Source organism: Conger conger, chromosome 12, assembly GCF_963514075.1.
Source record: "Conger conger chromosome 12, fConCon1.1, whole genome shotgun sequence".
NCBI classification, from domain to species: domain Eukaryota; kingdom Metazoa; phylum Chordata; class Actinopteri; order Anguilliformes; family Congridae; genus Conger; species Conger conger.
In genome coordinates, this window is record NC_083771.1 from 29,413,338 (window position 1) to 29,425,560 (window position 12,223).

Below are 12,223 nucleotides of genomic sequence, written 5' to 3' on the forward strand. Positions count from 1 at the left end.
ATTTCGGAAAGAAACCTCCCTCATACAACACCAGCTGCCAAGTTTCCCAAAGCCATAAATATGTGCTAGTAATAATACTAATAAATAAATAAAATTTAGTATTTTGCAACTGTCCAGATGAAAAGACATACCTTTGACTTGACCTACAAATGGAAATGAATTCTGCACAGTACATTAAGCATTCAGAAACTGCATTCTGGGTAACATTAATGTTCAATCATACAGATGTTTGAGTACATACAGTTACACTACACGGTATGACTATGCATCTTGTACTTTTTAAAATTCAAGTATATACCTGCATAGCACAATGACACATAGTACATTTTATATACATTATATACTGTATGTTACAAATTAGGTCATGTGAATTAAACAGCAGAATTATATTTTTTGCACATTCATGTAAAAGTAAATGTTGGCAACCGGAAACACAAAAGTTGCAATGCCTGTTTGGTACTTCAGAAATTCAGTTTGGCCACATTTGCACAGAAAATATTCTTGCTTTTAGTTGTTAGTCAAGGTGAAGGGCAAATGATTGAATTGCATTATTGTTCCGTTGTGAATTATACATTTAAGAGGGGAAAAGAATAGTATGTAAAGCAGGCCTCACCCAAAATGACAAGCAGATAGGAATGGGGAAGGGAGGGTTTATTATAGCCGTGATACCATGTGAAAGGTCTTCAGGAGGTATGGGATGAATAGCTTGGCAAGAGGAAAAGAAGAGGTTGCTGCATAGCTTCTTATTTTCCCCGGATTTGTACCGAACAAGAAAAATCTGCTCAGTGCCGTCACAGTGCATCCGGTAATTTCATGCCATTTCATGGAGGGCTAGTCACACAACTCTGTATCCTAGGCACTGCCCAGTAGGTGAGTGTAGACGTCACCACAAGCTACCAGGATGTGCTGCGTTCAGAGCATCTGTTCAGTAGACGGCATAATACTATACAATCTGCTTACTTCTTGTATCCATGACATAAAAAGGGTTTATTTCTTTTTACGACCGACCACAAAACAAGAAAACAAGAGGGCCGCCATTCTTTCAATTATTTCAGTGGACAGGGAAAACTCTTCAGCTTAAATTGTTCACCGTGACAGATGAGGAAGCCAGTACAGTGAGGTGAGTGTGTGACAGGGGTAGATGTAAGCTGTGTTAAAAACCAAGCTACTCTCAACCGGGGGCGGGGGGGGGGGGGGGGGGGGGGGGGGGAGGGCTTGCAGGGGTTCTCGAGGGGATTTTTTCGCAAGTGCAGACAAACAAATTAACAGGTGTAGTGACTCTCCATACTTTTTTCAGTTGCTCTATTATGCTCTTATCAGCTGCAAGTTAATGAGGGAAAGTAGCTTGCCCTCCAAAGCTCTCCAGGGCTGCTGCTACAGATAGAAAAACAGCCTGAAAAATATGTTTGATTTTAAATTTGCATGTGCAGAGAGAAAGAGAGACAGAGCAAAAGACAGGGAGAGAGAGAGGGACAGAGAGAGAGCGAGAAAGAGAGTGAGAGGGAGAGAGAGTGAGAGAGGGAGAAAAGGAAAGCAAGAGAGGTAGAGAGAGGGAGATAGTGAGAGAGAATGAGAGAGACAGTGAGAGAGGGTGGGAGAGAGAGAAGGCTTCCACATTCACTCTCAGATGGTAAGGGCAGCGTGTGTGGTAACAGCCCGTGTGATGGAGGAGATCCCAATGGCACAGGAGGAGATGACAGGGCGCTGGTTGAAGGCGGTTGGTGTGGCTGGATGGGTGGGTTGGGTTAAAGAGGTGGGGGGGTTGAGTAAATTGTAACTAGAGCAAAAACTCACGGTGAATTAACGCTGGAGACGGAAGAGCTGCGAGACAGAGCACCTCGATTTTGCTTTACAAAACTGCACACGCAAAAACCAACGCAAGGAAAAACAAAAAACAAAGAAAGACAAAAACAGAACACAAAGGGAAGAGGTCAGTCAGGAGGTCTGTCTGTCTGTCCTCTCCTGCTCTCTCTGTCTGCCCCTTCCTCCTCCCAAAGAATAAGAAAAGACAAAAACATTAAACTGCATAACATCGGACCCAAAAACAACACAGCTCACTGAAATGACTGCACGGTGGCAGATTTACAAAGTGTTTCACATCCTCAAAGCACAGAGCAGTCTGATCTGGTCTCAGCTTTGAACGCTTGTGACCAGATTCCTTGAGCCTTGCAGAAAATCCTTTGGCAGACAGACATCTTTATTTCAATTTACTTCCTGAAGAGAAAAACACTTTGTAAAATTGCCAATTCCTTAGAAACTACAATATTAAAAGAAAACACCATTTATACAAACATACAGAACAGTGCTTTGAAAAAAAACCAATTTCTTTTATACCATAATTATCATCTGTAATGAATCTTAGACCAGAGTGGGATATCTTCTAGAGGGTAGTAGTGGCTGCATGCCTGTAAATGATATGCCTATAGTCTAAATCAGTAAGAAAGACTGTCTCAATTACTCTCAGTAAAAAATAGGGTAAAAATATTTAATTGAAAGCCCAATTTTGACCTAAACTTCCTAGCAAGATTGTTTACATGAACTTGTTTACATGGGGTACTCTCTCCTCGTACCATTTTGGACCAACTGCTATACAGAGAACTCCATTCCACAAGATCCATTATGTTTTCTCTGTGTTCAGAACAAGTTTAAGAGTAACAGTGTCCTTGAAGAATTTTAAAATTTGGCTGCTGAGCACAATGTTGTACAGTAGAACAGTATCATCAGAGTTTTACAGGAAGCCAGGGCAGACTCAATATAATTGATATAAACAGTAAACAAGACATGTCCCAAGATGGATCCAAGGAGTACACCTTGACAAGTAAATATGTTATTGATCATTTATTGAACACTAAAATCTGTCAGAGAGGTAATTTTGGAACCAAAAGCAAGCCTCAGTGTCTAAGCCCATGTAAGATAATGTACTAAGCAGAACATAATGACCCACTGTATCAAAGGCTTTGGATAGATCAACAAGAAGTGCAGCTCAATGCTTTCTGATATCCACTACAGACACAAAATCATTTAAAACTTGTGAGGTACCAGTAATGCAATGCCCAGCCCTGCAGCCATATTGATAAGAGCTTCCGGACTAAGAATGAAGACAAAAAGGCCTTGAGTTGATCATTGTCTAGTGATTCCAGCATCTTTGTCAAGTTATTTGTATAAAAAACATGCATGTGAGTATACTGTATCTGAAATCAGTATGGCTGTGAGCTGAATGCAGATCAAAATATTATATTGATATTTTGGATTTTTCACATTTCAGAGATTTCCAGAGTCTGCTCATGAGTTCCCAGGAGACCTTCCCGTGTAATGAACACTGAATACTCGCAGCTGTGGATGTCAACTTTAATGGCATAGGCATAGACAGCATAGACCCAGGCGGCGATAGAGGAGGGTTTAAGTAGGTTACACACCCTCTTTATTCAATATTCACAGGATGCTCTTACTGTGTTATTAGCTGTCTGCTTTCCAGCAGAATTCTTAATGGGCTTAATTATGCAAGTTAAGTTCAAAGCACTATTTTATCGTGTTAGACAGTAATGCCACACACACACACACACACACACACACACACACACACACACACACAGATACAGACACAGTCACACACAGGAGACATACACCCACACAGACACTCACACAAACCTTCATGGGTACAAAAAGGGGTCCGGTACAAACACAGAGACTGAACAGAAAGACACACCCAGCACTCAGAAGGGTGGTGGAGGCTGGGACAGTGTTAGGGTTAGGGTAAGGGTTTCTGCAGATGGGTGGAGGAGAAGGGTGGGGGTGAGGCCAGGGCAACTGACTTACGCTGCGATGGAGATATTGGCCGCAGACATGGGGCTGACCTCCTTCACCTCCATGGCCTTTTGGAGAGCAAGCTTTTTATTGGCCGCTTCCTCCTGTTCCTCCTCATCCTGGCCAATGAGACAACAAGACGATTATGAAAAGGAAATTAATGATGATTGGTTTACACAATCACCAAACCAAAAAAGTGGGTGGCTGGGATCAGCGATCGAAAAGAAAAATCACGTAAAAAGGTGCACATTTCACACAACTACACAATGAATGAATCACCTGTATATGCACACACGCATACACATACACACACAAACAGAAAATATAGACACAAATACATATTGAATTTCTATACATTTTCTATCTAACATTCTAATGCCAACCAGGAATGTCCGTTACCTTAGTGAGCTCCTGTGCATTGGCCAGGTTGTCGACGGCGATGGCCAGAAAGACATTGAGGAGCGTGTCTGAGTGGCAGGTTAAGGAAAGGAAACAGAGGAAACTGGAAACAGCAAAAACACACCCGCCCCCAACACTGTGGTAAAACGCATATATAGACCCAGTTCCCAAAATAACATATGGAGTTTTAAAACAGGGAGAAAGAAATGACTCAGCTGTAGTCCATAGTCAGCTGACATATGAGGTGTGATTCATCTTTCAAAACTGACCCTTTTCAGGACATACACAGAATTGCAAAGGGAAACAAATTCACTCAACTGATCTGTTGGGGGGGGGGGGGGCATTCACTTGACAGTCTAAGGGGGGGGGATCTGTCAGTGGGCTCATGTTAAAGTTTCTACTCTGACATCTGGCTATGTATAGAACCAAGGTAGGGTGGCTGTAGGCAGAATGTTTCAATGTTTTCTAACTGCGAATGGCAAAAACAAAAGAAAATGAAAGATCATCACTGTGGTCTAAATATTACTGTGAATCAAGCCTGCTCTCTCTGGGTTATGAGCCCAGTTCCCCAAACCCTACACTGCACTTCTGACCCGGGTTCAGAGAGGATACAGTTTCCGAACAGGGTGAGCACGATGAAGTAAATGGAGGAGAACATTCCGCGATGCACACCTCCCTGAGATTCAATCCCATGATACATCACTGCATTCCAGTCCTCGCCTGTCAGAATCTGCGGGGGAGTCGTACAACAGGGAGTTGCTCAAAATGGGAGAGGGTGGTGAGAATGTTGAATAAATGTCAATTAATACATACTGAATAATAATAATAATAATAATAATAATAATAATATTAATAATAATAATAATAATAATTATAATAATAATGGTGCTGACACTGCTAAACTGTTCCAACAATATTAAAAATAACCATCATCATCATCATCACTCTTCGGGGCTCCAAATGGATTCAATTTTTACACAATAAAATCTGTCAAGAAATGTAATTTCGGAACCAAAAGCAAGCCTCAGTGTCTAAGGCCATGTAAGATAACGTACTAAGCAGAAAATAATGACCCACTGTATCAAATGCTTTGGATAGATCAACAAAAAGTGTAGCTCAATGCATTCTGATATCGACTACAGACACAAAATCAGCCATATTGAGAAGAACTCCAGACTAAGACTGTTCTTCATTGTTGATCATTGTCTAGTGATTCCAGAATCTTTGCCTTTGACAGGGCTTAATGCAGATAAAAATGACCTTAGGCGGTTGATATTTTGGATTTTTCACATTTCACAGATTTCCAGAGTCTGTCATGAGTACTCAGCAGACTTTACCAGATGACCTTCCAGTGTAATGAACACTGAATACTTGCAGCTGTGGATGTGATTCAAACCAAATCAACCATGGACCTTCAGTTTAACCAATCAGATTACATAAAACAAATGGAGAATAAAAGACTCAGGGGTACCTGGAAAACCGTGAGTATGGCAGCGGGAAAGTTATTGAAGTTCGTTGTCGGAGTCTCATCTTCAAAGTTAAACCTTTTTTTGGGGTGGGGGCAGGGTGGGGTTTTGGTAAAAGGGGGAAAGAACACATCCTCAGTTTAACAAAAGGCTCAGTACCAAGTATGTCTTTTAACCCTCTACAATATCCACCATGTCCTTGATATCACTGGAGAGCACAATAATTTTGAAGAAATTTCAGCCCAGTTCTCTGTGAAAATACACCAGCTTAGAGTCTCAGCAGCCATTTTGTAAACTCTTAATTTTGCTGCGGTCATGCACAAACAATTGGATAGAAGCACTTATAATGTGAAAAAAGAATTATTTTTCCTTTTGGGGGTATAAATAATTCCCAAATTAATCTGATTAAAAATAAAATCCAATGCTCGGATGGCTCACAATTACAACAGCTGCCAATTTACTTAATTTTCCCTTCCAATGAGTCATTGGTCTGTCACATGACCAGATGCAAGTGGAACTGCCTTTACCACTCTGAGCTGTTGAATGTAGTTACTGCTAAAATTCCAACATTGTGCCAATGTAATGTACCAATTCTAATACTCAAATTGTATTGATGTAATGTACCAATTCTAACACTAAGTTCAACTGTGAATGACCATTTGACCGTTCAAATTGATACTTATCTCAAAGTGATAGGATCATCACAACTGTGTACATGAAGACTCAAGATCACACAAGTACGAACACGCTCACACCAACACACATCTTACATCATACATCTAATGTATACCTACACACACTCACACACAAAGGTTATACGAAACACATGCAATTGACAGTTAGTAAACAATAGTTAGTATGGAGATAACATACTGAGCACAGACACACACACACATCCAATCTGCACAAAACGAGTTTGTAGAGGTTTTGGGCAGCAATGATATTCAACACTGTTCTCCTTTATATCCAATCACATTGCTGGGGGGCATGGCTTCAGAAATGGTGAAGGTTGTTTCCATGACAGTGGATTATACGTTAGCATGCTACGCCAGTTAGAACAGGGTCACTAACACAGTAGTCTCTGCCAACCTTCACGGCACTCCTGCCAAAATGTGGCTTCAATGGTCCTGATGTGTTACACCTAGTGGGATTGAACATTGTCATTTGTGGGGGGGTGGGGTGACTTTCAAGGCAGCAATGGCAAACCCAAAGGAGGCTTTCTCCCCTCCCGAATGCTCCAGTCAGCAGATGTTTCTGCTGAGTAAATGTAGATTTACTGGAGCTTCACTCAGCTTGTTGACCCCAGAGACACACTAACAGCTGTGAGACTGAATGCTAAGTTTGCTAACAAAGGTGACGGTGACTTAAGAGGACACACATGCAATATGGGCGGCATGCCTGTGTGTGTGTGTGTGTAGGCGTGTGTGTGTGTTGTACATGCTTCAGAGGGTGTATACTGTGTATTCTCTGGTATGTGTAACACTTAGGGCGGGGCTCTACGCTCTGTGAGTTTGCCATTTTGTGCAGTGCTGAGGCACTTCTTCACCTGAGCGGCCGACAGACCTGTGGTAGCTGAGAAACCCCTGAAGATGGATGACATCACACTCGCACAAAACAATGCAGAGGCCTCCGATTACAAATGCAGAGTTTCAACTGATGAAAGAGGGGGAAATCTGCATTTGTTTTATCATTTTATCTATTCATGCATTTAATGAATTCATTCATTTAAAAAAAACATTAAATAATACTGGCATCTTAAATACAGAAAGTCAACTGCATTTTCTGCATTCTCTGATATTTTGTGCAGTGGTGTTGTAATTCATCTTTCACACACTCATGCATGCACACACACACACAAGCGCACGCACACCACCACACACACAGACACGCACACACACACACACACACGCACACACACTCCCACACAGTAATCCAACTGTGATCTACAATAATCCACCCCCACCCCAGCCCTGTATACAGTACACCCCAAATTCTCCCGATAGGAGCCAGGGTTGGGTGAGCGCAGCTGGGACGCTGTTCTGGGACGGCTTGTCCTTGAGACAGGGTCACACTGTGCTCACTCCCTCTCACCCCCCTGCCCTCCCAACCCCCTCCTTCTTCTATCCATCTACTCGTCCCTTTGAGTGACAAACCTGCGCGAACCTCCCTCCGATGTCTTGGAACTGAAGAAAACATTGAGAGAAATGAAAAAACAAAAAAACAAATGGAGGCTGAGGTCCCGTGAGACAAACACGTTAAACAATTCCCTCCCCGCCCCCCCTTCCCTCATACTCCCAAAAAACACATACCCCCCTGTCATCATCAGCCAAGCACTCAGTCACAACACTCACACATAGCCTCAGGTAATGGCAAAGCCATGAATTTGTGATGCTAAAGCACGCTACTTGGGTAAAAGGCTAAATACATAATGCCTGCACATTTGCATGCTACACACCGGTATGCACCGACAGGACTATAGCTGTATGTTCTATGTGTCCACCATGGCCTTTCTCAGGTCTGCTCAGTCCTGTCTGCTGTTAGCTACCTTAGCTACCATAGCTGCCATACTTACTTTATGGTGCACCCTGCTGTAAAATCCAGCTATGCTAACTTGACAAGCTTGAAAATTGAGTTGGTCAAGCTGATCGTAAGCTGTTCTAGCTGGGTAAGAGCTGGTCAACAGCTAGTGCCGGTAGCTTGTACATCCCAGACCAGTTTCAAAACATAGCTTGAGCTGTTTTTATCCGCAGGTTAACTAAATTAGACTTTCAAATATTTAACCCCATGTAATACTGAACCACAGAGTGTTGTGCTAGGCCTCCACACTGAATTGGTTCCAATCCTCTCTGAAAAAGCATACACGCACACACACACACACACTAAAACATCTGCGCGATCTGGCTAGAATAAAGAAAGGAAAGGAAATGGAAAAGCATTGGGGAAAAGGGGATTAAATGTTGGGTCCCGGATTTCAGCCAAAGCCTGCAGTGACCATATGGGACCACCTTCACCTGCACTGTCAGCCTTTGGTCTCCTACATTCTGGACTGCCTACTGCAAATTCTGCTTTCTAGATGGGTAGCAAGCACTGCAGATGGAACCGATTTGTGAAGTAATCAGCATTAAACAGCATAGCATGAATGGTAAGGAAAAGACTAGCTTAATGGGTTCTCTTTATTACTGACATACAGGTATGTACTGTAGCATGTACTGAGAACTACCCAGTGTGTGATAGACACTTCAGTGCGTCTCAAAGACAAAGAGGTTCATCTTTCACACAAATCGCCACCACGTCTTCTTCAGTAGCGACCTATCCAAGATTGCATTTTCTCACTCAATAGGATAGGATATATTTTTTTAAATGTAAGTCTCATGTGAGTCTCTGGAAGATATGTCTATCTGCTCAGCAAATAATGTAATGTTAATGCAATGCAATGCAAAAAAAACAAAAAACGTTCAGACAGTTTTGATTTACTGCAGGAATTTGCAACCCATATTAAAAAACAGCCTATGGCACATGACACGCTTAATTAACTGTGACAGAGTTCATTATGATTCTATAGGATTTACAATACTGGTACACAGAAGATAGTGTTTGCAGCTGACGCATTGACCCAAAACCGTCCTGCAAGTCTTTTACGTTCCAGATACCCAAAGCATCAATCAGGAACTGCTATTTACAAATGTTTCCTGTGATTTGCCAGGAAAGAGATTTTAATTAAATCATTGTTGTTTCTAGCCACTCAGTGCCAGGATTATCTTGAGATCGGCTGAATATCTAAGTGCATTAATTTAATTTCATTAATCACTTTGTTCACGGCTGTTTTGACAACATGACAAAAAACCTCTCATATCATTGCTTGTAGTCAGCAAACAGACAGTTTTTTTTAGTTGCATCAAGCAGAATCTAAATAATTTATGGAGGACAAACTTTAAACTGTAAGCTGTATACCGCTCACAAACGAGCGATTATACAAGGCAGAGACAAGAGTAAAGGTCAAAGTAACATACCAAAGAAATATAATAGTAGTTTACCGTCAGAAACACAGGCAGCGAGGGCTACACAGATGCATTTCAAGTCGACACTTCTCACTTTGATTTGATGCAATCATACGGTTGAGCTTTTTAGATTAAGAAGAGAGTAGAACTGGACTACACAAAAGCAACAGTGCTAGCACATGAAGGTACTCTTTGTACCACCTATGTTATTGTCGGCAGTGCCGTGGAAATGCTTGAACTTGACTTTGATGTTGACTTTGAAGTGGAGTATTGCAGCATCTCCCTTTCCTGATGAATAAGTTACGGCTTGATTACATGAATGGGAACACTGCGAGGACTTCCTCACGGCGGTGAACAAAAACCTTCAAAAGAGCACGCTGAAAACCGCTACAGCATCGACTATGTCCAGAATAATTACACAACTGAAAATACCATTAATAATAAAACAACTGACACAGAAAATCTCTGTTAACTATTTCAATGCACGCTCTAGGAAATAACTTTTTCAATTATTTTAATTAAAATTATATGGATATCTAAAAGTTTTGAATAAAACTGTTAACTGTATTTAAGCGTACTTAATTATTAGCCCAGATTCAAAGTCTGCTTAAATGTATTCTTAATAACCTTACTGTTGTGCACCTGGAATAGTCTACAAACCATCATATACACTCAGTGAGCAAGTTATGAGGTAATTTACTGCAAATATTTAATCAGCCAATCATGTGGCAGCAACTAAATGCATAAAAGCATGCAGCTGTGGTCAAGAGGTTCAGCTGTTGTTCAGACCAAATATTAGAATGGGGAAGAAATGTGATCTCAGTGACTGTAAATTATTGTTGGTGCCAGACAGGGTGGTTTGAGTATCTCAGAAACTGGGATCACCTGGGATTTTCATGCAGTCTCTAGAGTTTGCAGAAAATGGTGCGAAAAACTAAAAAAATCCAGTGAGCAGTAGTTCTGCGGGCAAAAACAGGCAGTTAATGAGAGAGGTCAGAGGAGAATGGTCAGACTGGTTGAAGCTGACAGGAAGGTGACAGTTATGCAAATAAGCACGCATTACTCTTCTAACTGTGGTGTGTAGAAGAGCGTTTCTGAACACACAACACATGACAACTTTAAGTTGATAGGCTACAGCAGCAGAAAACCAATAAGTCAAAATAATAGTTCTAATAAACACCTAATAAAGTGCTCACTGAGTTATTAGATCATTATTAATTAACTGTCTAGAATAAATTATAATATAATATCAAAATAAATAAATATTTTTCTGAGATTTGTTTAAAAGCTTTCAAATAATATTTAGATTTGCTTTTGATTGGCTAGCATTCAGGATTTAAAAAAAAATCCAAATCCAACTGTTTTTTGCACTGTTCCGATCTGACAATACAACCCTGCCTACATTTCCCATCAGTACCACGTCCTCAGAGGCTGTCATAGGGCACAGGATACAGGATAAATAAGCGATGATGTCATGTGACCCCCTGCTGCTGCAGCGCTCCTCATGAATGGATTGGATTGGGTAATGGTGGCACGCGTGGAGGAGGAGTACGAGCAGTGGGGCCAGGGTGAGGGGGCGGGCGGGGCTGGGGGGTCTGGCCGGGGGAGGAAGAGGAGGAGACGGGGAGATGACCATACTCACTGTCCTCCGAACAGCTGCATCCCCAGCAGGGCAAACACCACGATGAAGAGGAAGAGGAGGAAGAGCAAGCTGATGATGGACTTCATAGAGTTGAGGAGAGAGACCACAAGGTTCCTCAGAGAGTTCCAGTACCTGTGGGCAGAGAGAGAGAGATTTGTTCATTTTTCCAAACCTATTTCAGAAACACTGTATTTTGTTACAGTCTTTTTTTTGTGAAAAATTGGAAAATGGATTTGGGGAGACTTAATTATGTATTATATTTAGTTATATTCGTGATAAATCTGTGATATTGCCCATTTATTTTCTTTTTTCGTTGTCCTTCATTTTCCATTATGCGAGGTCAGAGATGGATTAATCGAGGGGAAGAGAGGAGAGATGAGGAGAGATGAGGGGAAGAGAGGAGAGAGGAGGAGAGAAACAGAAAAGACAGAACGAGAATAGAGGTGAGAGAGCGAGACTGAGCAGGGACAGAGAACGAGAGGTGACTTGATTTTTAAAAAATTCTCTGAAAGCTGTCAAAAAAACTGCATAAACAAACAGGGAAAAAAACACTAATATGCCAAAAAACAGCGGCAGAGTACGTGGGAAAGGGGGCTGGAAGCACATGACAGGCGGTGAAAGAACAAGAGGGTGAGATAGACGTTCTTAATGCAGTCGTCATAGTAACACTTCACATACACCCCGCAGGCCTAACGCACAGCCTTAACCTGAATACTGGAGGACAGATGTGGTTTGAGAGCAGAATTGTGAACCCCTGTTGGGATCCTCCTGAGGCTCCTCAGGGCACAGCACTGGCCGCCATACACCGAAATTCTGGGTACAAGCTGTATTTATACCCAAAGTAGAGTTCTGCTTTTTCTCAAAACACATTTCTAACTCAGGGCTTTTTCATGTTTGTGATTCAGCATCTCAGT

The 12,223-nt window shown here is 41.7% G+C and overlaps 1 protein-coding gene across 1 annotated transcript in view; it reads right to left on the minus strand.

The window, feature by feature from the left end:
- Positions 1-12,223, minus strand: part of LOC133141556 (voltage-dependent N-type calcium channel subunit alpha-1B-like) — a 181,467-nt gene that overhangs the window by 53,158 nt on the left and 116,086 nt on the right. Inside the window, exons 15-20 of the mRNA XM_061262125.1 lie at positions 11,310-11,441; positions 5,675-5,747; positions 4,816-4,933; positions 4,204-4,271; positions 3,817-3,923; positions 1,795-1,857 (exon numbers count right to left, since the gene is read on the minus strand). Of these exons, the coding sequence (XP_061118109.1) occupies positions 1,795-1,857; positions 3,817-3,923; positions 4,204-4,271; positions 4,816-4,933; positions 5,675-5,747; positions 11,310-11,441 (561 nt within the window). The remainder of the gene's footprint in view (positions 1-1,794; positions 1,858-3,816; positions 3,924-4,203; positions 4,272-4,815; positions 4,934-5,674; positions 5,748-11,309; positions 11,442-12,223) is intronic.